Source organism: Lycorma delicatula, chromosome 1 (assembly GCF_047948215.1).
Source record: "Lycorma delicatula isolate Av1 chromosome 1, ASM4794821v1, whole genome shotgun sequence".
Taxonomy (NCBI): Eukaryota; Metazoa; Arthropoda; class Insecta; order Hemiptera; family Fulgoridae; genus Lycorma; species Lycorma delicatula.
The window spans coordinates 211757722-211785025 of NC_134455.1; the positions used below are offsets into that span (position 1 = coordinate 211757722).

Below are 27304 nucleotides of genomic sequence, written 5' to 3' on the forward strand. Positions count from 1 at the left end.
GGCTTATACAAACTTCATTTCCTGTTCTGCAGATAACCATCATTTTGTTGTATGGTGCCTTTTTAGCCCACAGAGTTGGTCTAGACTAATTTTGTCGTTGCAAAATCACATATATAACAGCTGATTTTCGAAGTAAAGGTTTTGAGGTTCAAATCCTAGTAACAGTTAGTTACTTTTATATGGATTTGAATACTAGACAGTGGATACTTGTATGTATTTTGGTGGTCGAGGTTCTATTAACCATACGTCTCAGGAATGGTCAGCCTGAATCTATACAAGACTACACCTCATTTTCATGTCATACATTACCATCTTCATTTCATTGGGCATGGGAAGGGTTGTTTATTGTTCCCTAGTTGAACAGTTAATTGCAAAAAAAGGGTGCCTTTTAACAGCTTTTTAATTTTATTCTTTGCATTTTTGTCTTACATTGAAGATTAATTAAGTAAGAATATGTTTTGTGTAGTAGTTTGTTAACTGGGACTGCTGTAACTACAGTAAACAAACAACAGCGAAATAAATGTTAAAGTTCGTTTTTCGTAGTTAATATAGTCATTGTTAAAGCTACTGATAAATTCTAGCGATAAAAATAAATTTTTTATTATTTTTTTAAACTATTTTTTAAATTTATATGAAATTCATTGATACTACAAATTTTAAATTTTCATGGATAGAACTTATTTTCTTGCATTCATTATTCAACTCATTATGATTATTTTAACCTGTATTAAAATTATGAAGAACATGTACCATCCGGTAGAAAAATAATTATGGGAATTCAATATTGCAGTAAAAAATCTTATTTAATTAGATATAATTAATCAAGGTTTAATTAATGATGAAATTAGTTATCCACAAATTAGTGATGGGTAATTAGTTAACTTCTCTTAACATATGTTTGATTGAATTGTATTCTTTAAAAAAATATTGCTAATTGGAATATAATGTACTAAATTCTTTTAATTGCTCTTGCAAACATATCGGTTCCTAAATTAAAATTTTTTTTGCACATATTTAGGTATTACAAGAGCAAAAAACAAAATACACAAAAAACACATGACAAATATTATTTAATTTTATTTAAATTAGCTAAAAATGGACTGGTTAGGGCTTGTCAAAAAGCATTGTATTCCTTAATAACTATTTCAACAATCCTAATTAAACAGAAATTGGAAAACTAGATTCTGATTAATGCCTGCTTGCCTTAAGTATATAAATTAATTAAAACAAATTTTTAGATATTTTTTTGAAAATTATTTGAAGGAGTTAAAAATTAAAAAAAAAATTATATTAAAAAAACAGCTTTTTTAACAAAAGTAATTGTGGTGCACGAATTCACCTCACATGGTAGGAAATACCAAGCAAAACAAAACAAAACACCTTGTGGTTTTTCTTAAAAAAAAAAAATTGGTTAATTTATTATTTAAAACACTTTAACAATTTTGGTCCCAGATTTATTTTTTTTTTAAATTATCTCCTTGTGATTGATTTTTTTTCATATTTGTCATTCAACTTGTATTATTTTTTGTTATTTCAGTTTTAAATTATATTTTCATAAATGTTTAAGTTATTCTAAGTTGTTCATTGTTGTTTTTTTTTTTACATTATTGTATTTTATCTATTGAAAAGAAAGTAATAAAATTATTAAGAGTGGGTTATGAATTTAATTTAAGGTGTGCATTGGGATTATGACTAACATAAATTTTACTTGTGGCTTAATGAAGTTATCCATTGTTCATAAATTATATTTGCTTGATTGTGGAATTTGATGTTTGAGAACAGTTTGGGTTTTTCCTTCAATTTTAGAAATTTTAATTTTGCCTCGTAGGTAGTTTTTTGTCTTTTTTTCATAATCTGCTCTTTTACATAAAATAATTAATGGTTCATGTCCTCCCAAATTTTTGTAAATTTCTTTATTAGCATCAGTCTGTGAAAGGTTGATATTTCCAGAAGTAGTTGTTGGGATAAAGATCTCAACAGCTTTCGTCCCACGTATTTTCTATTCTTTTTTGAAAATATGTGATTGAACATTTTTACTTTTTCGAGTGCATGACCACAATGACACATAAGTTTATTGAAATTTATATACAACTCGCTTTCAAATCGGTTATCAGTTAATGTCAGAGTGAGTGGATGGGTCTTTGTTGAGCTCTGTTATGTTTTGTTGTTATTTAATTGTTTCTTATATTGAAAAGTATCTATGAGCTGTAACCATGTGTAGGCACTGGTTATAATTTTGTTTTTTGCACGAACAGTATTTATGGAAAATTAATTTTCTATTTGGTAAAATTAAATGAATTAATTCAGAAATTTTAAATGGCATCAAGAATGAGTTCGAGTTCAGGAGGAGAGAAGACAAAGGGGGAAAAGCAAATTAAAGAAAGTTTATCAGTTGATAATAAATTGGATAAATAATTGAATAATAAATTGATTTTAAGCAAATTTGATAACATTGAAAAGGAAATTGCAAAATTTAAGCAAGAACAAAGGGATGTTATTAAATCTATCGATATATTTCTGAAATGATGATTACTTCCATAAATTCAGAAACAGAAAAATATGCTAGTGATATAAAATCTTTTTCTTAAATTATCTAAAGTAACTGATGAAAATGTAAAACTAAAATTGGACATAAAAAATTTAAATATTGAAAATAATAATTTAAACTAATATTTGAGAAAGAATTGTATAGGTATAACTAGGATCCCCTTTAATGCTTGTAGTTTCTTTCCAATTATAATCAAATTTAACAGTTTTCATATTAAAATTGAGTTCGTAAAAAATAAAAAAAATAAAAATAGAAAACCTATTAAACTTTCAGATATTGGATGGGAAAATTAATATAACCTTGTTTACATTGATGAATCTTTGTCTCCTTATAACCTTATGTCTCACGAACGGTTGACCTGAGACTACAAGACTACACTTCATTTACATTCATATATTTCATCCCTCACTCATCCTCTGAAGTAATACCTAATGGTGATTCTGGAGGCTAAACGGAAAAAGAAAGAAAGAAAGGTTCCACAATGGGGAAAATTAAGTGATAGTTTGTCTGCAGCCAAAGTTATGCATACAGTCATCCCTGGACTTGAATCCTTAAAGCTGTGTACTGAAGTAAAATTGTAATAATTAAATACATATTTTTAAGATAATTAGAATATGGGTTAAATCATAAATGTAATACTGAATTAAGACGTAAAGGAAATTGTTGAGTTTTATTTATATATTTTTTTTTTCGGTCCATTTCAAGGTATTAAGTGTTGGTTGTATTTTTTGATTTAGGGAGTATTCCATTATTTTTTCAATCTTCAATCTGGGATAAGGGTACTTTTGTTATACCTTCCTTTTTCCTTGGGAGAATGCATATTTGTTTAGCCAACTTTAAATCTAATTAATCTAGTTTGTTTATTTTTTATCTCTACTAAAAATATATATGTATATAAAAAAAAAATGGAGTAATTATTATTTCTACAGTTATTTTTTGTTTTTGAATTCAATTTCTGTTTGTGTATTATGTAGTAACAGCCTACTGTATTACATAATTTGAATTGTATTATTTACTGAATTTGGAAAAATCTACAATTTTTTAAGTTAAGCATTTTTATTTTATATTATAATGTATGCCACCAGTAATTAATGATGTGTCAACCTTGATTTATTTAGGGGCTTCATAGGGGTAGTATCCAATTATAGAACAATATTTATTAATTAAAACATAATAACAATTTTTTCAAAGTGAACCTTGAAATGAAAATTGAAAAACTGTCCCCTTAATGACTCTAATCCTAGATCAACAGTCTACATACATCGATTTATTAAATGTTGGGATACAACAATCTCCCACCCTTATTGTAAAATATTGAAATCAATATCATGAACAAGGTTATTAAAAGGTACATGCATAGATAAGTATTGAAATTAAATATTGAATTATTATAGTATTGAATCATCATGGTTAAACAGTGGTAGAAATTAAGTAGGTAAAGAAATGTAATTTTGATATTTTAATTGAATGGATACTTTTGAACTAATTTGATTTATATACATATTTATTCATTTAAATTGTTAAAGTATAAAAGTTATGAATGAAAAATCAGTGAAGTTTAAAAAGGATACGACGTAATCTTGCAGTCTTGTTGGCTGCCGTCTGTGTTACCTTTCTGATCATCTCAAAATAAGTTGTTGCTGCACTCCAGGTTGCTTTTGAAGTTCCTACACAGCCTTGGGAGGCCCCGAATGGAGTTCCAAGAAAAGGAGGACCTTTTCTTGGTTCATCTTATGTGCTTAGTGACGGACCAAATGTCATTGTTTTCTTTGGTTTTGAAATGATAAAGATGAATAGTAACTGATCGGTGTGTCTCTTTAGGGAGTATCTGTCGCAATCGAGCTTAACAATCTAGTGAAGTTTTCCAAGCTTCTGGACTACAGTTCCAAGTCTCCACATTTTGGTTTGTCAGTGGATGGGCCTTTCCTTGCTTGTAATCGATCTCCCATGCCGGGTTGAAGTGCTCTGGGAGTGATGTTGGAAGGCGATTGTGTATGTGATGGTGGTTGTGTTGGTTTGAGAAGGTCTAATTTAATACATAATCTTCATTTTAGGTATAATAAAAATAGAGATTTACCAGATGAGAGAGGTGTGGATCTATATTGCTGTAATTTTTCTTTGATTGGGTAGCTTAGATGAAGTCATTGCCTGTAATTTTTGCTTGAAAGTCTTTACATTGCGTTCAGCGAGCCCATTGATAGCAGGATGACCCGGTGCTATAAACCTTTGGTGTATGCCGTGGTTGGAACTGAATTTTGTAAAGGTTTCACTTTTGAAGATCATTGCATTGTCAGAGACTAGTATTATTGGTAAGCCGTGAGTTGAGAATATGTTTTGAAGGTATTGAATGGTTGAATCTGTTGTTGGTGCATTCTTGGAGTAAAGGATTTCCAACCATCGGGACTTTGCATGACCAAGATAAAGAAGAAGTGATAACCTTGAAACGGTCCAGAGTAATCCATGTGAACCCTTTCAAACTTTTCTGAGGGTTCATCCCAGTGATGGATAGGTGCTTTTGAAGGTTTTTTCTTTATTTGTCCATAGTCTTGAAAAATTCTGACAAGATTTTCTATGTCTTTATCTAGATCTTGTCATATTGTCTGGCCAATTGTTTCGTCTTTACAATTCCCATATGAATGTGATGGAGTTCTGTGAGAACTATCTGATGCATTGAAGTTGGTACAATTACTCGTTGCCCTTTAAAGATTATGCTATTATGAAGGTAATACTCAGAATCATAATTTTCGCCATTCAAAAGGTCTGATTTCAGTTTTGATTAATTGTTCATCATGTGAAGTTTCTTCAATAAGAGTTTTATAATTTAATGTTTCGTTGGAAATGTTATAGATTATTTCATTAGAAATTAGAGATACTTCTTCCATATACTGTTCAGTTTGGAAAATATTTTCTTGAATAGGAGATCAGGACAGAAGATCAGCATGGAAATTTTCTTCTGCTGTTTATGTCAAATTTGATAGTCAAAGTTTGTGAGCAAGTTGCGTAGTGTAGAAGTCTTGTGGTTGTCATGGCTGGAAGTTTTGAATTTTTGTGTGGTGTGTGAGTCAGTGGATGGTTATCAGTATACAGTATGAACTTTTTGCCATATATATAATAATGGAATCTTTTTAGAGCAAACACAATTGCTAGTGCCTGCCTGTTAAGCTGGCTACAATTCATCTCGGTTTTGGTTAGTGAATGAGAAGCAAAAGCAATAGGCCTTTCTACTCCGTTTATTGTTTGTGAAAGTATTTCCAATATTTCTGTCGGAGAAGTGTCGCAGTTCACTGTCAGTGGAAGGTCTGGATTGAATGGGGGTTAGTACACAATTGGTTGCGATTTCATTTTTCGGTTGTATAAATGCCGCTTCACATTTTGAGCACCAGTGGAATTTGTGATTTTTCTGAAGAAGTAATCTCGATGGATAAGTAAGTATTTAGGTATTTGGTATAAACTTTGCATAATAGGTAACCATTCCTAAGAATCTCTTGACATCTTCGTGACTTGCTGGTCTAGGTGTGTTTACAATGGCTGTGACCTCAGGTGGGTCTTTGGAAATTTTTCCTTGTTCAGTTACATAGCCTAGGTATTGGACTTCAGTTTTGAAAAATTCACATTTTGTTCGTTGAGGTGTAAATTGAACTCTTGTAATCTATCGAGGCAAGCCGTCAGGTTTTTGTTATATTCTTCTTGTGTTTTTGCATGAATTATTATATTGTCAAAGTATGTTGTAACCCCCTCTGAGTCTCCCCAAGAGTTTGTCCATGACGAAATGAAAGTCATTTGGTGCAATTTTGATTCCAAATGAGAGGCAATTGAAGGCATAACTTCCGTTATGAGTAATAATCATTTGAATTTTAGCACTCCCCTCACTGACTGGTACGTGAAGATATGCTTTAACCAGATCTAGAGAGCAGTGATAAAGAATCATTGAGTGTTGTAAGAAGGTCGTCGATTTATGGTATAGGGTAGTGTGCATCTTGTAGTTGGGGGTTCATCCCCTACTTTGTAATCAACACACGTGTCTGGTACCATCGTGCTTAGGGATCATGACTAATGGAGATGCCCAGTCACTTTCTTGGACTTTTGAGATAATGGTTTGGTTTTCAAGAGTTTCGAGTTCTTGTTCTACCTTTATTTAGAGCATCAGGAACTTCCCTAGCTTTAAAAGCTACAGATTGTGCATTTTTTCTTAGTTTAAGATAAATTGTAAAGTTTTTGCATCTGTCAACAGATCTTTTAAACAGATTGGCATATTTATTAAAGATATTTCATGTTCTATGTTGGTTGGTAATACTGAATATATTGAATTTGTATTAATCTTTTTGGTGTCAATATCTTGTAAGTGAATGTCCAGGTGCCTTATCCAGGAACAGCCCAAGAGTGGAGATAACTTGTCTGGAACTACGTAAAGTCTTCCATTTGATTTTCTATCCTTATATTGAACTTCTACCTTGGTTACTCTCAGTGGTGCAGATATGTCAGCGGTGTATGAGTGAAATCATATGTTGGTATTCTGATGTTCAGTATTCAGGTTTAGTTTGTTGAAATTTGATTTGTTTTACAGTGTTGGTCCAGCTCCAGAATCTTCAAACTGCTGGAATTTTGATGTTTATATTTACTTGAATGAAGTATTTTTCTCTGTCTTGATCTGGACTGTTAATTTCATACATTGTGAAATGATTTTGGAGAAAAGAATCTTCTTCTGAATTTACTTCTTTCTTTTTGGACATCAGTCTTTTTAGGCACATTTTTTCAACATGGCTGCCTTGCATTTTACCGTACTCACATTTTAATCTAAATGGGCCAGCCCTATATTGGGAAGAAGTATGATTATTCCTGGCACATTTTAAGCAGAGTCCTTAGATTCCTAAATATTTTAAATTAAGTTGGTCTTGGTAGAGGACTTTGGTGTTTCTTATAATAATATCTTGAATTTGTCATGTGTGTAGGTTTTGAAGCAAAATTGTTTGTATTCCTACTTGGTGGTCTAGAAATTCTGTATGCAACGGTTGAGGAATTTTTTATGGGATATCAAATTGTTGATTAGCCAGCAATGATGCTTCAAAGTTTTGAGCTTTAGACACTGCATCTTGAAAAGTTTTTGAGTTATCTAGCAACAGTTGATGACCTATGTCTTTGTTGGAAAGTCCTCTGATAAATTGTGAATGCAGATAAAGATCTGCTATGGACTTTTTACATTAACATTGGAATTCACATGTTGAAATAAATTTACGTAATTGTGTGACAACATCTTAAATTGGTTGATTAGACCCCTGTTTTTGTGAGAGGAATTTGTCTCTCAACTAAAATGTTCTTTTTCTCAGTTAACTGATCTTTCAGCGTTTGAACTATTTATATATATATATATATATATATATATATATATATATATATATATATATATATATATATATATATATATATATATATCTAAAAGCAGATAAATGTCCAGGTATTGATAACATCATCTCTTCTGCTCTGGTTAAGGAAATTACAGTCCCAGTGATCCTTATATTATTTGCTATATTTAATAATTGTCTTTCTATGGGTAAATTTCTTTCTACCCAGAAATTGGCAAAAATTATTCCAGTTTATAAGCCAGGCTCTTTAGTTATGGTTTGCAACTACAGGCCCATTTCATTACTTTCAGTTTTTTTGAAAATTGCTAGAAAAAGTAATTGAAAAAAAGGTTGATAGATTTTTTTATTCAAAAATGCATTTTTTTACTAATGTCAATTTGGGTTTCAGGAAGATTTTGATTACTGAATTTGCATTGTATGAGTTTATAACAGCTGTTTATTTTGGACTTAATTCAGCAGATAAGCAAAAGGTTTCTGAATTATTTCGGGATATTCATAAAGCATTCAGTACAGTTAATCATTCGCTTTTATTAGATGAAATGTAAAGCGCTGGAATTAGAAGTCTAGCTTTAGAATGGTTTGCATTTATCTGGAGGGCAGAAGTCAGTGCGTAGTTGTGGGTGATTTTGTGAGCAGTATCCTTCAGATAAATTCTGGATTCCCTCAGGGCTGAGTTCTTGGAATTTTTCTATTTTTAATTTTTATTAATGACCTATTTTTGCATAAATTTTATGATTTAGCTACATCTTTTGCAGATGATACTGCTGTAGTGTATTCGACTGGGAATCTTGATAGATTACAGATTAATGCAGACTGATCTGGATAAGCTTATGGCTTTATGTCAATAAACTCTTAATGCTCTAAAAGCCAAATATCAAATATTTACTTTATTGTCTGCTTCCAGCTTATTTTATTAACTCCATTAATATACCATAGTTTGTGCTTGTATTCAGTTACAATGTAATTATTCAGTCATATTTCAATGAATTTTTTATACTTAATACTTAAGGTTGATGGTAGATGACAAATTATCATGAAATTTGCATATATAAGACATATTTGTTTATATACAATAAAAAGTTCCTCTTATGAGGAAGTTTTTACTGCTAGATGTTTTTTATCTAATCTACTTCATTTGAAATTAAATTATGGATTGCTTTGCTAGGGATCGTCCTGTATCAATTACCTTCAACCGATTATAATTTTGCAAAAAGCTATTGTGTGGATAATGTGTGGTGTGAATAGGAGAACTCATTCTTTCCTTTTTTTTATACTGTCTGTTTCCTATTACATCTCCTTTCATTTATAAGGTGATTCTAATTTTTTTTTTACAAGGAAAGTGGTATTACTGGGGTGATGGTAGCTAAGAGAAAAGCTAGCAAACTTATAGAGGAAGTATTGCTATTCCAATGTTTTATTCTAAATTGTTTCAAAAAACTTATCTTTTTCTAACACAGTTCTTTAATTGGCTCCTGTTAGTGTAAGAAGTGCCTGTAATCTGAATCAATTTAAATTTATCTTAAAGGAGTGGATTTTCTCCTTGTGAGTTCATGAGGTGGATTCATTGTATTCAGTGTTGGTTCTATCTAAATGAAATAGTTATCAATTTTAGATTTAAATGGAATCTTGGTATACTTATATTTGTACTTGGTTGGTGTCAATATTGTGCTGTGGTCTTAGGTGTGTGTTGAAAATTACAGTTTTTTATTTTGATGTTTTTTTTCTTTAATCATAATTGTTGATCTGGTTCTCCTACCTACTGTTAGGCTTTTGTTTTGTAAGTAGTATGTTTTCATATGCAACTATGGTATTATCTTTATCAATAGCAGGGTGGTAAATTTATTGACGTAATAAATTGATTAAATATCAGTGCATGTTAAATTAATTAACAAAGTGCTTTGTATTTTATATATTGCATTGCAGTGTATCATTTCTGTTTTTTTGTGTATGTATTCATGTTACTGTTGATAATAAATAAATAAAATTAATGGAACTTGTACTACCTTCAAAGTACTTTTGAAGGTACTTTTAACTAACTATTCTTGCTCTTCTTTTTTAATTAATGGGAATTATTCTTTAAGGAAGAATAATTAACTTAAGAGATTCTTTGGAGGTAAGTAAAAGTTCCAATAATTTAAAAATCAGTAGTTAATCATTTTAATAGTTTGACATTTTTTTTACTTTTTCAAAAAATATTGTTGTGCTAACGTTAGTGATTGGTAGTCTGTTGATTGTTATTGATCAATCAATCTTGTCTTCATTTTTCTTTGCTCAGAATAGCATTGAACACAGTTTCTGGGCCAAAATCAGCGCAATCGGTTTCAGTATGTAATCTCTTAGTATATTCATTAATTTTTGTACTTCCATTAACATTAAGTAATTTTTGTGAAGTATTCACAATTCATCAAACATGTCACACAGGAAGGTGTAATTAATAACATATGTATAATATGTTTTTATCTGAATTGTAGGTGTACTGTCTGAGCTTTTACTTTTACTAGATTAGCCAGTCAAATTGAAAGTAACTTGTTTTTTTATGTACATTTAAACAACAGATTCTTATCTGATTCTCACTTGCATGCATTAGTCAGCTTCTTTTTCAAATTGATAAATGTATACCATTATTGTGTATTTCAATATTGTGTACAGATTACTATTCTTGTTTTTAAGTGAGTAAAATAAAATTATAAAATAATTTATAATATAAGATATAAAATTTCTTTTCTGCCCATTTTCACAGATTAAGATAACCTCTCTAACCTAGCAGTAATTGTTAAATCTAATTATTAATCATTCTAAATCATAGTTTTTACTTGCCCTAATATTTTTATGTATTTCATTTAGGACACTGCTTCAGCAGTCCAGAAACCATCCAAATAACATTAGAGCCAGGAATATGGTGAGTAAAATAATTGTTTAATTTTAATTAATTGTATTTATGAATTATTTTTTACGCTTTATTGTTCAAATTGTGGCAGCATAATTTAGTAATGAAATTGAATATAGTGAAAAAATTATGATTCCTGCAAGTTTTTATTGTGCAGTATTCATTTATGTAAGATTTATTTCAGAATAATTATAAAATGAATAATATGCATGAAATTAGTCATAGATATTGGTAATGGTAATGGTAATGGTAATTTTTAGTAGAATTTTGTGAAATATTTATCATATATCTGACACTGCATCTATTTTGAAATCAATAATTGTTTTGTGTTATCAATATTTTGAATTTGTTTTAAGTATTATATATTCTATTTTGACCTTTTAGATCTGTTTTGTTTAAACAATATTATGGAGAAAATGACTGCAGGTTGTAAATATTAAAGCATGTATGGAAATTTTCCATGACTGATTGATTTATTTTGTCAGGGGTTATATAAATCAACCTCGGTTTGAGTTTCATTAAAAGAAATTATTCTTGTTGAAGTGTTAGTTGATAATTCAGGGAAGAGTTATGGAGATTATCAGTTATTTTAGAATAACAATACTGTACTTCTTTCATTTTCTTATTTGTGAAGGAAAGTTTACTCGTAAAATTAGAGTTTCTTAATAGAATAGTTTCATTTTTTTTGTTTTTTAGAGATGTATTTGAAATTTTTTATTGATTAAATTTATTGGTCTATATTGTGATGTATAGATTTAATTAAATTAACTGTTTTATCCTCGATAATTTTTAATATCATTTACTGAGTAAAGAGTGAGTAAAAATTATGTAATAATAATTACTTAAAATACTCATTCTCATTTCTCACTTATTCAGTGTTAGAGAAGGAAAAAGGAATTCTTAAAGGAATAAAAATATTTTTCAATTACAAACAACTTAACGTTAAACTTTTACTTTAAAGATTTTTGTGTCATCTAGGTTCTAGTATATGTGACACTTTATGTTAGTCAAAAGATGCACTTTGCCTGAAATAATATATTAATTCAATTAGATTTTTTTTTTTTATTGACTTTGACAGACCTAATGTTATGAGGTAAATACAGTTTAAAGTAGCAGAAAAATTATACAGTATCAGTTATGTTGAATAATAGGTTACAAAATGTTAAAAATTCTTTTTTTTGTGTAATGGTTGTTTTTAATGTGTAATTTCTGTGTGAGAATTGGATTTAATAATTTTATTTAAATTATTAGTTGTACTACTTATTAGTAGATACTGATCTGATTAAAATCCTGTAGATGATGATGTTATATGTATTTAGATGTCTGATCCACGTTTTTATTGCATTTTGTATTGTGACTTAGAATAACTGGTGATGCAGTCAATCCCTGTAACTGTTAATGTACATAACTGTGTAATCTTGCTCTTTTAAGCTGAAATTAATTATTTTGGAGATAACACAACTTAAATATTAAATTTAAATATGTATTGCATTGTAGCAATATGATAATTACTATATTTGGTTAGAAACTTCCTTCAGTTCAGTTATGCCATTGCTCTTAATAAACATATTAAATACCAAGTAAATATATTTCTTCATTTTTGTATTCGAAGCTGTAATTGTGGTATTTTCCTCACAAGTTTGATTTTATTTGAAACTGGAGATGTGAATTTGGTACTATCTCCATTATTTTTCTCAGGTAGATTCCAATTTAAAAATAGTGAAAATAGAAAAACAATTTGTTACAGGTTGTTAAAAAAATAATGCTTCAGTAGTTTTGTTTTATCCCTTTCATTAAATATATTTGTTCTTTCACTTGTATTTTATTAATTGATTCTTTAATGCGTCATTAGTTTAAAGTAGTGTTATTAATTGTTGCTCAGTATTAGGATTTATAGAAAATTTTGAAAGGATTGAAATTAATGAATTTTTAATTGCTTCATAGTTCTGATAGTTTGTATGATCGACCATATAATAATATTACTAATCAAAATTTTAGCTAAAGTTTGTTAGTAGTGTTTTAAATTAATGAACAACTAACTAGTAGTCAGAGGTAGAAGACTTTTGTTGAAATCTTATCTTTATTACAGAATGTTTTTGCAAATTTTTTCACAATTATTTAATAATTTTTTGGTGAGCGCACTTTCATCATAGCAATATCCTCACAGTTCTCATATGTACGGTAGGAGTATTACTTATACTAAAGTTTGAAAATATTATTGAAGATTTAAAAAATATGGTGAAAGTTCCCTAAAACTTAAATTAAAAATAATTATTGGGAAAAGTATGTAAAAGTACTTCAAAATATACTTGTAAAACTCATTTCATGAAATTTTGTCAAGTGTAGTTTCTTTGTTTTCAGTTTGATAAATTTAGGTATAAGATAATAAAATATGGAATAGTTTATTGCAGATTTTTAATTCTTTCTTTCTTAATATATCTGAGATATAACTCAGCAAATGTAAAATGATAAAATTTACTTGGTTGTCATTATTTTGATAATGATTTATTTACAAAATGTAGTATAATAAAAGTATTGTGACATCAAACTAAGGGAAGATTATTTTTTAATTTTATTAACCTTAATTAGTGTATGTATTAATTAGGTTTAAAAAAATAGTCTTGTATATTATCAGAAATAGCTGAATAATCTTTAAGAGGTCATGGCAAAAATAATATTAATGACCTTTGAAGATGATAAAACAGTGGTATGGTAGCTATGTTGATTATACTGATCAAATGAAGTGTTTAAATCTGTTAGGCTTTATGTAAACTTATTTGTGTGTGTAAACGTTGTGAGTAACCAAGTGAACAAGATTAAAATCTATAGTAAAGGTCATAATGTGTGACACTGAATTTTTATTAATATATTATGCTTAATAAATTCTTTAATTAAAAACTTTAATAGGCAGGTGTAAATATGGTTTTATCATTTTCCATTCCTACTGTGATTGTAACAAATATGAATTGTTATATTGCAATGCTTTTAAACAATTTTTCTTTATATAAAATAAATATTACGTTATATAAATAACCTATTTGTGCATATTCTAATCCATATAATGTAATTTCTTCTAGTCTAGATCTTCCAGTAATGTCAAAAATCTTTTAAAGAGAAACCACCATTACGAAATGATGCTTAAATATTATTTTGCAAAAGATAAAATTTCAAATCTAATCTGGTTGTAGAAACTGTAATAAATCACCAGTTACGATTTTAAATTCAGTTTATCAGTGTAAAATAAAATCATGTATGCATTGCCATTTCTAAGAAAAACTGGACCGGATAAAACACATGTCTTCCTTTTCTGGTGAATTAGAAGCTATTGTTTAACTATTGACGTAGATAAAGAGTTTACTAGCTAAATGGCCGCAATAAAGCGTTCTAAGTCTTCAACAATAGTTAAAGTGTTTTAAGTTGTTAATGAAAGAAATTGAGACTTTTTTTTGTCTTCAGTTATTTGACTGGTTTGATGCAGCTCTCCAAGATTCCCTATCTAGTGCTAGTCATTTCATTTCAGTATACCCCCTACATCCTACATCCCTAACAATTTGTTTTACATATTCCAAATGTGGCTTGCCTACACAATTTTTTCCTTCTACCTGTCCTTCCAGTATTAAAGCGATTATTCCAGGTTGCCTTAGTATGTGGCCTATAAATCTGTCTCTTCTTTTAATTATATTTTTCCAAATGCTTCTTTCATCATCTATTTGCCGTAATATCTTTTCATTTGTCACTTTATCCACCCATCTGATTTTTAACATTCTCCTATAGCACCACATTTCAAAAGCTTCTAATCTTTTCTTCTCAGATACTCCGATTGTCCAAGTTTCACTTCCATATAAAACGACACTCCAAACATATACTTTCAAACATTTTTTTCTGACATTTAAATTAATTTTTGATGTAAACAAATTATATTTCTGACTGAAGCTCGTTTCGCTTGTGCTATTCGGCATTTTATATCGCCCCGGCTTCGTCCATCTTTAGTAATTCTACTTCCCAAATAACAAAATTCTTCTACCTCCATAATCTTTTCTCCTCCTATTTTCACATTCAGTGGTCCATCTTGTTTATTTCTAATACATTTCAATACTTTTGTTTTGTTCTGGTTTATTTTCATGCGATAGTTATTGCGTAGGACTTCATCTATGCCATTCATTGCTTCTTCTAAATTTTTTACTCTCGGCTAGAATTACTATATCATCAGCAAATCGTAGCATCTTTTCTTTTCACCTGGTATTGTTACTCCGAATCTAAATTGTTCTTTAACATCATTAACTGCTAGTTCCATGTAGAGATTAAAAAGTAATGGGGATAGGGAACATCCTTGTCGGACTCCCTATCTTATTACGGCTTCTTTCTTATGTTATTCAATTATTATTGTTGCTGTTTGGTTCCTGTACATGTTAGCAATTGTTCTTCTATCTCTGTATTTGAACCCTAATTTTTTTAAAATGCTGAACATTTTATTCCAGTCTACGTTATCGAATGCTTTTTCTAGGTCTATAAACGCCAAGTATGTTGGTTTGTTTTTCTTTAATCTTCCTTCTACTATTAATCTGAGGCCTGAAATTGCTTCCCTTGTCCCTATACTTTTCCTGAAACCAAATTGGTCTTCTCCTACCACGTTTTCCACTCTCCTCTCAATTCTTCTGTATAGAATTCTAGTTAAGATTTTTTATGCATGACTAGTTAAACTAATTGTTCTGTATTCTTCACATTTATCTGCCCCTGCTTTCTTTGGTATCATGACTATAACACTTTTTTTGAAGTCTGACGGGACTTCCCCTTTCTCATAAATATTACACACCAGTTTGTATAATCTATCAATCGCTTCCTCACCTGCACTGCCCAATTATTTTACAGGTATTCCGTCTATTCCAGGAGCCTTTCTGCCATTTAAATCTTTTAATGCTCTCTAAAATTTAGATCTCAGTATTGTTTCTCCCATTGAAATTGAGCCAAAAAATTTAATTATAGAAAAATTTGAGACTGGATAAATGATTAATATTGGATTGTAAACAGAGTGAAATTATTAATAGTTTACTTAGGAAAAGGAACTTGCAACATAGAATATCAGTGTGAAACTGAAAAAGCTAGTTGTTAAACATAGTATACAATTTTAACAGTCAGTACATACTGAATGGGTAAACAATATATCACATTAACTGCTGCTGTTGCTGATGATTCAGAAAGGTATGTAATATGAATTGAGGGCTCTAGAGAAGGCACTCGGTAAACTAACTAAAAAACATTTTTAATTAGAAGTAGATATCATGTACAGTAATTTTGGGTTCGATTCCCAGGAAGGATGTGGCACACTCTTCTGCATATAATTTCATGGATCTCAACATTTAATTAAAATATGTGTGGAAACATGTTCAAGGTTGTATGTATAAAAGTAATAAAAGAAAAAGAAAAAATGAAACATTTAGTTAGGAATGTTCTCTGATTTGCCTTATAATTTAAATTTGGGTTTATTAAATATTTTAAGATCTAATGTTAAACCATATTGAGATGTATGTGGTTAAAAAAGAAACTTTCTGTGTTTATGTTGGTTATATTGTAGTAAGCCTGCTTTAAAAATTATGTTCTTATTGTTCATGTCACACAATAGTGTTTGTTATTTAAGGAAAAATTTTGGAATGCAAGAGTATTTTGTATATGTTTAGGATTACAGAATTAAATTAAATTTTGTGTGCAGAATGCTAGCATTCCATTTTCATTCAGAGAAACTGGGCTTCAATCATGATCAGCTGTGGGATTTTTCCCAAATGTTTGTATATTTAATCTGTAATTTTTATATTCCAGCTAGTAGGTTGATGACAGGATAGGTACCTGGCCATAAAAATACTACTAAATGTGGTCTATCTTCCTCTCCCCTCACAAAAAAAACAAAAAAAACTGAAAATAATTATCAAAAATAACAGAAAAAATAGCATTGTACTATCAGTGTGCTTTGATGATCTGAAGAACCCATCCACCCAAACAATGTAGCATTTTTAATTTTTGGAACTCTGGAATCGGACTTTAATTTTTTTAACCATTTAGCGGAAATCTATCTGCAATAGAGATTAATATTATTAAATTTACATGTGTGAAGCTGTTATGTTTTGTTCATTTGTTTGTATTAAACTAAAAGCAACAAACTGAAAATGACTCAACAGCCAGAAAGGTGTTTTTAGAGGAGGGCACATAATTGTCCATTTTTTAGTTTCAACCTTCATTTCTACTGCATTACTAATTTTGTCACTGATGCCTGAATGTTTACTCTTAAACTAGAAACCTTGGGAGTATTTGGGATGCCCTAAATCTAATACTCTGATAACTTTTTGAAATGTATGAACAGCAAATGTAATTTATTGCAGTTTTTTAAGAGTAAGTCTAAAATCATATATAAAAAAATAAAACAAGTAGTATTTATTATTTCCTTTAGCAGTTTTTTTTTTAATAGATACATATATCTATGAAACTGGTATCTATAAACTGGTATAAGAAAATTTTTCCAACTAATTTTTTTGATTTTGAGTAATGATTTCATTGAAAAATTATGTAATTATTAAATTATTTCCTGTAGTATTTTTTATTCTGTGTAATAAACTGATTTTTGACATCTTTATTATAGATTATATCAAAATCTTTGTTTTGAGATGGTTTTGTTTTAAGTGTGTTCTTTGATGGAGTAATGTGCAACATTTAAAAGCAGTTAATTAATATCAGTTATTTTATGTTTATTATACCAATTCATTTGATGAGAAACTCTTATCTAAATCAACATCAGTTTTCTAAATAAATACTAGTATATCAGTTTATCTACTTGGCTTAATATGCATTAAGATATGTATTCATACTTATAGGAAGCAGTCTGTAGTATATAATTTGTATTATTAGTACTAATCAATATTATTATTTTACTTTTATCTAAGAATTATTGTTAACTGTTAAAAGCTTATAAAATAATTTTATTTTTGTTGAATTTAATTGACTGCATATTCTTATGTACTGAGGTAGTTTGAAAATAATTCTGTAATAATAGCTGATTGATTATTTTATTATTCAGTATGATAAGATTAGATATGCCAGTTATATTACTTAAGTAAACTGAACTGGTTACTCATTATTATTATTATTTTTGTGTTTTAGAACTGACATTTTGTAAATTTTTACTTATGAGCATGTTAATGATTCCTTTCCCTTTTCATTTTAATTTTTTTAATTTTTTAAGCAGTGTTACTGCTTATTTATTATTATTTTACTTTAAATTATTCAACCATTGATGGATAGAACAACATTTGTCTTTATACGTGGTAGTGAATATGTTTCTCATACATATGAAGTGTGTCCCGATACTCAATGACTGTGTGCTATTTTGACTGTGTACACTTAGGCTGTATAACAAAAGGCTTCAATTTTCAGAAAAGGCTTGTGAATTTTCTTTTAATATCACATTAGTTTTACATAAAATGCGTATAATAAGAACTTCGTAAGTTCAGAACTTCAACAAAACATTTTTAATCAATAGAATGCTTTACAGTTATCATGAATTTACTTTTTCTTTGAAAGTACTGTAATTTACTCCATCTATTCATATATGAATTGTTTTTCTTTTTACACAACTATTTTTCCTCTCGCTTACCAGAAACTTTTCACTACATATTAGACTTTTTAAGACTAAATAATTGTAGCCAACTTTTGTTTGATTGAACTATACAATTAATTAATAATTTTGTTTATATAATTATAAGTAGCATTAACTGCATTACCATGTTTCAGCTATATATAGATATGCATCTAAAGGAAATCTACTCTCAATGTAATTGACTTAAGTGATTATTTGACTATTTTATTAAATGTGATTCTTTCTTACAGTATTTTATCTTTGTTTCATACCTTTTATGTTTGAGAATGCTATTTATTAAGCGCTGAACAGCAACAGTTTAGTTAGTGCTGACTAGTTTGAAACCGTCTATTTCCAGATCAGTGCCTAAATGAACTTGAAACAGAGTCCACATCTATTAACATGCTGCTATTGATGCGTTGTTATTAGAACAACAAGGTTTTTGTGCTTCAGATTCAAGATATTGGTATTATTTGGATTCTGTTGCATATTTAGTTTGTTAAGCCGACCTATACATAAGGTCATGGATCATGTAAAACATTTTTTCTTACATCTTTTGTCAAAATCCTCCAAAATTTCTTTAAAATATTGATTGGCATCTATTAATTATATTGTCATAATAATTTAATATAAGAAGAACTTGGCCATCTTAGACTCGCTTGTGGGCTAAAAATTATGAAGTAAAAATATGAATATGATTACATTACAGTAATGAAATATTTATGTTATTGAGTTTGTATAGTATGTATTATGTGTATGTTGTCGATTATGTATTTACGTTGACATAAGTACATTTAAGTGTTGTCAAGTACATCTTCAGTTGCTTTCCAGGATCTAAAATACTTTTGTGAACTAACCATGTAAGTATTTGTATTTGAAATGTGTTCGTGTTTTTCATCGGTATTAATCTGAAAGAGTTTAATAATTGCCCTTTTATTCTTCTCTTACATCACTTCATTAATTGATTATTATTTTTTAATAGTAAATTTCTGAAGTATTTCTTTAAATTTTGTAATTAACTGGTTTACTCTGTTGAGTGAGAGCGCACAGTTTTGAGTTAGCTATTGTACTTTTATGCATAAAAATATTTATTTATGCTGTAATTACTTAACTTTACGTGGATTGCAAGTTAATTGTTAATGATTATTAATTTTCATGAAATGAATCTGTTGCAAGCTGTTATACCTAAATCTAATTTAGAATTAAAAATCTAAATCTAAAATTTTCTTAGAAAATTTCTAAATCTAATTTAGAAATATTACAATAAGAATGTAATAAAATTAACTATAAATAAAGAATAATGGTTGTCAGCAGGCCTTATTGCTGACTGTACAATAAATTGTATAGCTTTAACAGCAATTTTATATAACTTTAAAGAATTTATTTCATTTGGTAGACTACCTTCTACTGTGATTATTGGATAATTTTGGTATTTATAAAAAATAAAAATGTAATCAATCATTTACTTAAGTTCTTATTAAGTAAATGAATTAACTTGTACTTTAAGAAAATGAATTCTTAATAATTTTCTCTTAGAATTGGTCCCAAAATATTTGAAAAAGATACTTAATGTTTAATCTTCCTTTCAATTTTTATGTAATGAAAAAAAAACAAAATTGCAAATAGTTTTTGTATGTATCTGTATCTGTAGATTAATTAGGAAATTTAAGCTTAGTGAGCATATCAAGCTTGATTTTCATATCATTAGCTGCTGTTTTTGTAATACCTGTATTAGGGTTTTGATGTTTTGTTTCAGAAATGTAAAAAAGAATTTTCTTGGGATTTATAATTTTATTCATGACTGTTAAGGTGGAAATTTTGAAAATGTTGATACGGGTATTTGCAAGTTATTAGAAATTCCACATATACAGTATTGTCAACTTATGACTAAACAAAATGTAAAATTTAAGTTAATCATCATAGAGCTACTTCTTAGGTTTCTTTTAGTCTGAAATTTTCTCTTTTCTTTTTAGGTAATCTCTTTTCTGTTTTAATCACTACTCCTTTTTTTCTTGCTTATCAACTATTAATTCCTGTATGTCCATAGATCTGTTTCAATATTTGAAATGTATTTTATTTTTCACTCCTTCCTGCACTTGACATGCATCTGTACTTTAATACTGATAATGAAGTCTCAATTTGTACAATTTTTATTGTTTGTATGCTTAGAAGCATTTCGTACAATTTTAATTAAATTCCTGTATTTTGGAATCATTCTCTGTGTGTTTGTTCCTTCTTCACTTCAGACTTATGCAACTAGTTATAACAAAACCTTTATAATAACCTAATGTTTTTTGGAAGCCAGCCTTTACTAAATGAAAAAATGTTTTTTTGATTATTTTTCAATTAGATTGGTCACATTTTTGATAAAATTCAAAATGTATAATTAACGCTTATAAAATCTGAGATAACATTTTTGAAATTTTAGATAGGAGCTTCCACTCTCTGGGTTAAACTTACGTTTTTTGTCTCTTACATTATGACTTGGGGAACAGAAGTTGAAACTCAAAAAATTTCCGTTTCTTGGAAACATTTTTTTGAGATTTTAAATGATGGTTTTGTGTCCTCATTTATTGGAAAGATTCTGCTTTTGTAACTGATGTACAGTAATTACCTTGTGCCGATGGAGTTGTAAATAAAATATCAATTAAAAAAATTTATAACAATACATAAGTGAGCTATTTCACAGCATGTCTGACAGTTTTGCATTGTAATGTAATAATGCCAAGAGTTTATTACTAAAAGGAAATAAAACAGTGTGGTTTTCTACTTTAATTTTACAAGCTAATAAATATTAGGTGATAAATATTGTTGTAATTGCAACAATATTAAAGACATATTAACTGTCTTAACAGTGATTTTAAAGTAGTGTTATAAATACTGTATTATGTGTATTTAAAGTATTGGCTTATTTGTTGATAACCTCAGTTCTTTTTTTTCAATTATGATGCTTAGAAAATTCATTTATATACTTGTTTGTTATATAATGGTAACTTATAACAACTTCATTAAATTCTATATTAATTTTTATTATTAGAAAAAACCAAAAAGAAACTTCATTAATTAGCAATATACGTAATGATACCAGATTTTTCATAGTGCATATTTTTAACTGGAAGGTGAGATTAATGAAGTAATACGTGAAAAAATACCAGATCCTTGCTGGAATTTGAAAAAGACCATTTAAACTACAATAATTTCTCAATTTATCAATAAAATATTACAATTATTAATTGTTTTTTTATATAACATTTTCTTGATTATTTTCTAACTGGACTTCTGATTGTAGATTATTTTATTCAAGAGGATGGCAGGATTCTTGTAGAGAAGGAGAAAGCGTCCATTTAGTAATTATTGAGGTTGTGAATGGGTTATGATGTACACAGCCTAAACCACAAAAACATAAATGCATCTGGCCTTTAGAACCACACTACTGAAATTGGTGTTAAAATTCAATCGTATTTCACAAAAGAATATTTTTTCACCTTCTTTTACAAAGCATTATTATGCCATCCTCTTGGGCAAAATATTCCGGAGGTGCAAATCTCTCGATCAGAACTCAGGATGGGAAATAATCAAGAGAATGTTATCAAAAAAACATTCAATCTTCTGAAACTAAACAATTCTCTGGAAACAGCTTTCCATACATTTAGAAAGCAAGTCATTTTTTAGTTTTTAGGTCTGCTTTTGTATGCAAATATGTGTATTGAGATTTTTTTACAGGAATGCTAAGTGTTCTTGAAGCTAATTACAATGGTACACAAAATTTACATTTTATTCATTGATATTGGTAACTAATGCATGTGTTCTTACACATACGTTTAATTAGGTGATCAGTACTGTAAAAAATTACATTTTATTAGGTAATAAATTTTGTGTGTCAGTGTTGTAAAGTTCATTCAATTATTTGCTTAAATTAAATTGCCTATTTTATTATGAATATTTTAAAAATATTTTTTCTTACATTATTCATTTCTTATTGCTAACTTTAGACTGTTATTAACAATTCTTGTACCGTGATTTGTAAAATATAAAGAGAACTGCATACTGTTGTAGTATGTTATTTAGTTGTATAATAAGAATATTAGAATCAATAAATAAGAATATTAACATAAATAAATCATTGTAGAGTCAATTCATTTTTTATTAGTGTTTGGTGTTGTACCTTAGTATCCATCTACCATCTAGCCCCAAAATCCAACTTTATGATTCTAAAGTTCGTTTTTATTTTGCATTTTTTTTTTTTTGCTTTTCTTGTTTGTTTTTTATCAGTACCAGTTTTTTCCTGTTTTATATAATTCATAACTTGTTTAGTTAAATATCTTTGTCACCGTGTTTAAAATATGAAATTTGTACAGTATTCTTTCTTTCTCATGCTGCCATTTGTGGAATTTTTGGTGAGTATATAAATAAACAAGCCAATTACTTACAAAATACATTTTCTTGCCAAGTGGTGAGAAATATTTTGATTAATAGTAGTATACTTATATTTCTTTGTCTGATTGTGCCTTTTGACTTCCTGAATTGATTTTAACAAAATATTATTTTGTAGAATTAACCTTTATAAATAAATAAGTTCAGTGAATCAGAGGATGATGTTATTAAAAAAATCTTTGATCATCATATGAAACATTGATGGTACATCTCAACACAGATGGAACTGTGAAAATAGAAGTTCTTTTTACTTTGTGGTTTGTTCTGTGCTGACCTTTTATTTGTATTCACGTCCTCAGTTAAGTCCTCTTTTTATTTTTTTATTCATCAGTGGTTGTTTACTGATTGTAGAGTGTAGAAGTTTTCTATATTAAAACATATTTAAACTATTTGTATTGTCATACATGTAAGATGGTGTAACCAAAAAGGACCTTTTTTTCTGTTTAGTTTCTGGAACCACCTTAAGGTATTACTTCAGAGGATGATTAAGGATGATATGTATGAATGTAAATGTAGTCTTGTTTAGTCTCAGATCTGCTACTCCTAACCTGCCAGATTGGTCTAGCGGTGAACATGTCTTTCCAAATAAGCTGATTTGGAAGTCGAGAGTTCCAGCATTCAAGTCCTAGTAAAGGCAGTTACTTTTATATGGATTTGAATACTAAATCGTGGGTACCGGTGTTCTTTGGTGGTTGGGTTTCAATTAACCATACATCTTAGGAATGATCGAACTGATACTGTACAAGACTATACAGCACATTTACACTCATACATATCATCCTCATTCATCCTCTGAAGTAATACCTAAACAGTAATTCCCAGGGGTTAAACAGGAAAAAGATAGGTCTGCTACTCCAAAGATGTGTGGTTAATTGAAACCCAACTACCAAAGAACACCAGTATCCACGATTTAGTATTCAAAACTGTATAAAAGTAAAACTACCTTTACTAGGATTTCAACCTTAGAACTATTGACTTCGAAATCAGCTGATTTGTAATTACAAGTTCATCACTAGACCAACCCGGTTGACTTTTGGTCAACCAAAAGTGACCTGAAATGAAATACTGGTCATTCCTGAAAATAATACTGCCATTTCCAGAATAACCAAGCATCATGTGCAAGGAGTGTTAAACATAAACCATTTCGAAGGGTACTAATGTTGAAAGATAATTATTTAATGATCTCATGAAAAAAATTTATATTTCCATTTGTTTTGCTTTTTCTTTACTTCTGATTATAATATATTTTGATATCTAAATGCTACAAATAATTTTATTCCTAAAAAAATCTTGTTAGGTTTAGTGTTTCATCACAACTAAATTCATCTATTATCATAAAAACATTAGGGTAACAGTAATCTGGTATTAATATGTTGCCAGTACAAATAAGTAAATAACTAAGAAATCATCTTTAATTCTAGTTTTTAAAGGATCATCTAAGAGTTATTTATTTCTCTGTTTCTGCCATGTACCTAATAGCTTTAATCTGTTACCCAAAAAAATTATTACTAAACCTTGTTGAAAGAATGATCATAAAGTAGTATTATGAGAAATTCTCTCATCAAATTAACTCATGATAATGCTATCTTTTAACAATTTACCTTTACAAAACCTAGATATTAATTACAAAGTCAATAGATTTGAACTTGATCTATTGTAAATATAAATTTGATGATCATATCACAGAGGTTATGTTAACCCAGCATTTCTCAACCTGGGGTCATGGTCATATGAGAGGTGAGTCGTGAAATAGTGTACGACTTTATACATAAACAATAATGAAATCATTTTATGAGAAAAAAATCTGTTATTATAAACATTTTACTTACATTTATATAAGTTCACATATAAAGAAAATAAATTATTGAGATGGTCATTTGTTTTTCATTTAAAAGTTTCTCCATACATGGATGTATGTTAGAAACACACAAAAGCGAATTGTTTTCAAGTGATAAAAGACAATTCCTATATTTTAGCTTTTAGCGCAACCATCAGTGCTTCTGTGACTAATTTCCATTTTCATTTTGATAAACAAGCCAAAATGTATCTAAATTTTTGGATGTGAATTATGGGTGTAAAGTTTTATCAGATTGTAGTTGTAATGTTTTAATGGCAGACATTTCAATGAGCTGGTCATGAATTGCAACTGGTAACTTAGCATTTGCAACATTTTCACTAAATGGATTCAGAACCCATCTCTTCAAGAAATCATTTTTATCTTCAAGGAAATACTTTGCCAACTGAATTTTTAACTCTTGCAAATCCATCTTCATGATATCCAAACAGTGGTGAATAATAGTGTCTTCTTCATCCAAATTTTTCACAATATAATCAGAAGAGAGTGAAAACATATCAAAATTTTTGCTTTGAAGGCAAATAATGCAGATACCAAGTTTCTTAATGAAGGCATGAACTTTATCTGTCATTAATAAAATTTTTTTATCATGTCCTTGTAAATTAATATTCAAGTCGTTTAAGTGAAAAAATACATCAGGTAAGTAAGCCAACAGCAATATTCATTATTCTTTGAAAACATAGATAATGGCATTTGTTTATCCTGGGAAAATATTATTAATTCATCTTGCAATTTCAATAACCAGGTTTACACTTTCCCCTGCGATAATTATCTGACTTCTTTATGGGAAGAAGAAATTTTTTCTTTTCGTCTATTTCATAGCATAGTTTAGCAGCCTACTTTGTAATGGTCGATTTTTAATAAAATTAACCATTTTTACTGCTTTACAAAGAATTTGTTTGAGATTTTGTGGCAAGAGAATGTCTGTGAAGGAAGCAGTGTGTCCATTCTGCCCTTGGTATAAGACAATCTTATATTTGTCCATTTTGTCCAATCTTATGTTATAGTTTTTAGTAGTTTCATAAAAAAAAAAAAAAAAACATCAAAAAGACATTGTCGTCCTGTGTTGCATGACCAGGTATTGATTTGCGAAACAGCATATTTTTTTTTAATTGATCTGTCCCTATCGCATTCATATCTCAAAACATAAGAACTGAGAAAAGTTTGCCGTATCTGTTGATTCATCAAATTGAATACTAAAAAATTCACCTAACTCTCTTAATGAATTTTGATTGCAAACATCAGCAGCCATGCTGTCGATTCGCCTTGATAAAATGTTAGAAAGTGGAATTTTTTCAATTTTTTTGCTTCTTTCGCGTATATTAACTCGCTGACCACACCAATTGCAACAGACAATAAGAGTTTTTCTGTGATTGTTTGGGGTTTGGCTACTCTTAATGCTATGAGATAAGATGCTTCAAGTGTACTTTTGTCACTATTGGCTTGATTTACAAATAGAAGCTTGATTTCTCAAAGTATGTAACTTTCTTTTGAAAAATTTCAAGACTTGCTTTTATGATCCGAATGTTTAGTTTCCAAAAGTGTCAAATTAATGTTGATGTTTTCATCAGAGGACTTGAAAGCGAACAGTACATTATGTTTTTCCATCCAATGAGGTAAAACCATAATTTAAATAACTGCCAATATGCAATTTTTAGTCTTATTGACAATCGATTCACTGGTATAGATGTCACACTTCGTTTTTTATAAATTTGTCCATTTTACATAAGAATTTAATTGAAAAAAAGTTATACTGTTTGACCACACATTAAAAAATAGAAACCTCAATTATTATTATTTTTAATGAACCTATGCTTTTAGAAACTTAAAGACACCAGAAGCATGCTTCTCATTCAAAACGAAACTGACGTTATGCAATCCTTCATACCTCTTTTATACTGCTGAGAGCATGTGTTTAAGCATATCATATGCATGTTCAAATATGACATTCTCATAGCAAATATTATGAAAGCAGACAAAATTACAAGGACCACAAAACACATCAAACTGGTGCATATAAATTGCTCATGTTTGTACACTTTATACATGCGTGTATGATAGTGCACCTGTCACTAAATAGTTTTAACTAGGGTTCATTGGGTTGGAGTTGGGGATTACAAAATATTATTTTATTTTTTTTTACTTTTGGGGGGTCGTGGAGCTAAAAAGTTGAGAATCACTCTGTTAGCCCATTACAACACAATTAGAACTTCACTATTGTTGATTGTCATTTAGTTTAATTGTCACACATGATATTAACATTATTTTCTTTTAATTGTGTTACTTTTAAAGCATATTAGAAATATACTTTATGAGATTATATTTTAGTTTTGTTCTTACTTACATTATTATTCCATTTGTACCTTATTAAATGAAATTATTTATTTATTTATTGGTACATTACAGAACAAATTCACTTATAGTGCACCTATACAAACATATACAATCGTAATGTAATCTTATAAGTAATTTGTAACAAACTTACTTAATTTACTGTCTTGTATAAATTAGTGAACAGAGGTTTTTCTTCAAACAATAATATTATAAGATAGAAATTAAAAGAAAAGAAAAATTGTGTACATAAAACTATAAAATTAGG

General features: G+C 28.7%; 1 protein-coding gene across 2 annotated transcripts in view; it reads left to right on the forward strand.

The window, feature by feature from the left end:
* fus (epithelial splicing regulatory protein fusilli) overlaps window positions 1-27304 on the forward strand; it is a 305162-nt gene that overhangs the window by 195026 nt on the left and 82832 nt on the right. For both annotated transcript variants that reach the window (XR_012757154.1, XM_075371453.1), the window contains exon 6: window positions 10753-10807. Coding sequence is in view for 1 of the 2 variants with exons in the window: in XM_075371453.1 (XP_075227568.1) it covers window positions 10753-10807 (55 nt within the window). In the remaining variant the exon portion in view is untranslated. The remainder of the gene's footprint in view (window positions 1-10752; window positions 10808-27304) is intronic.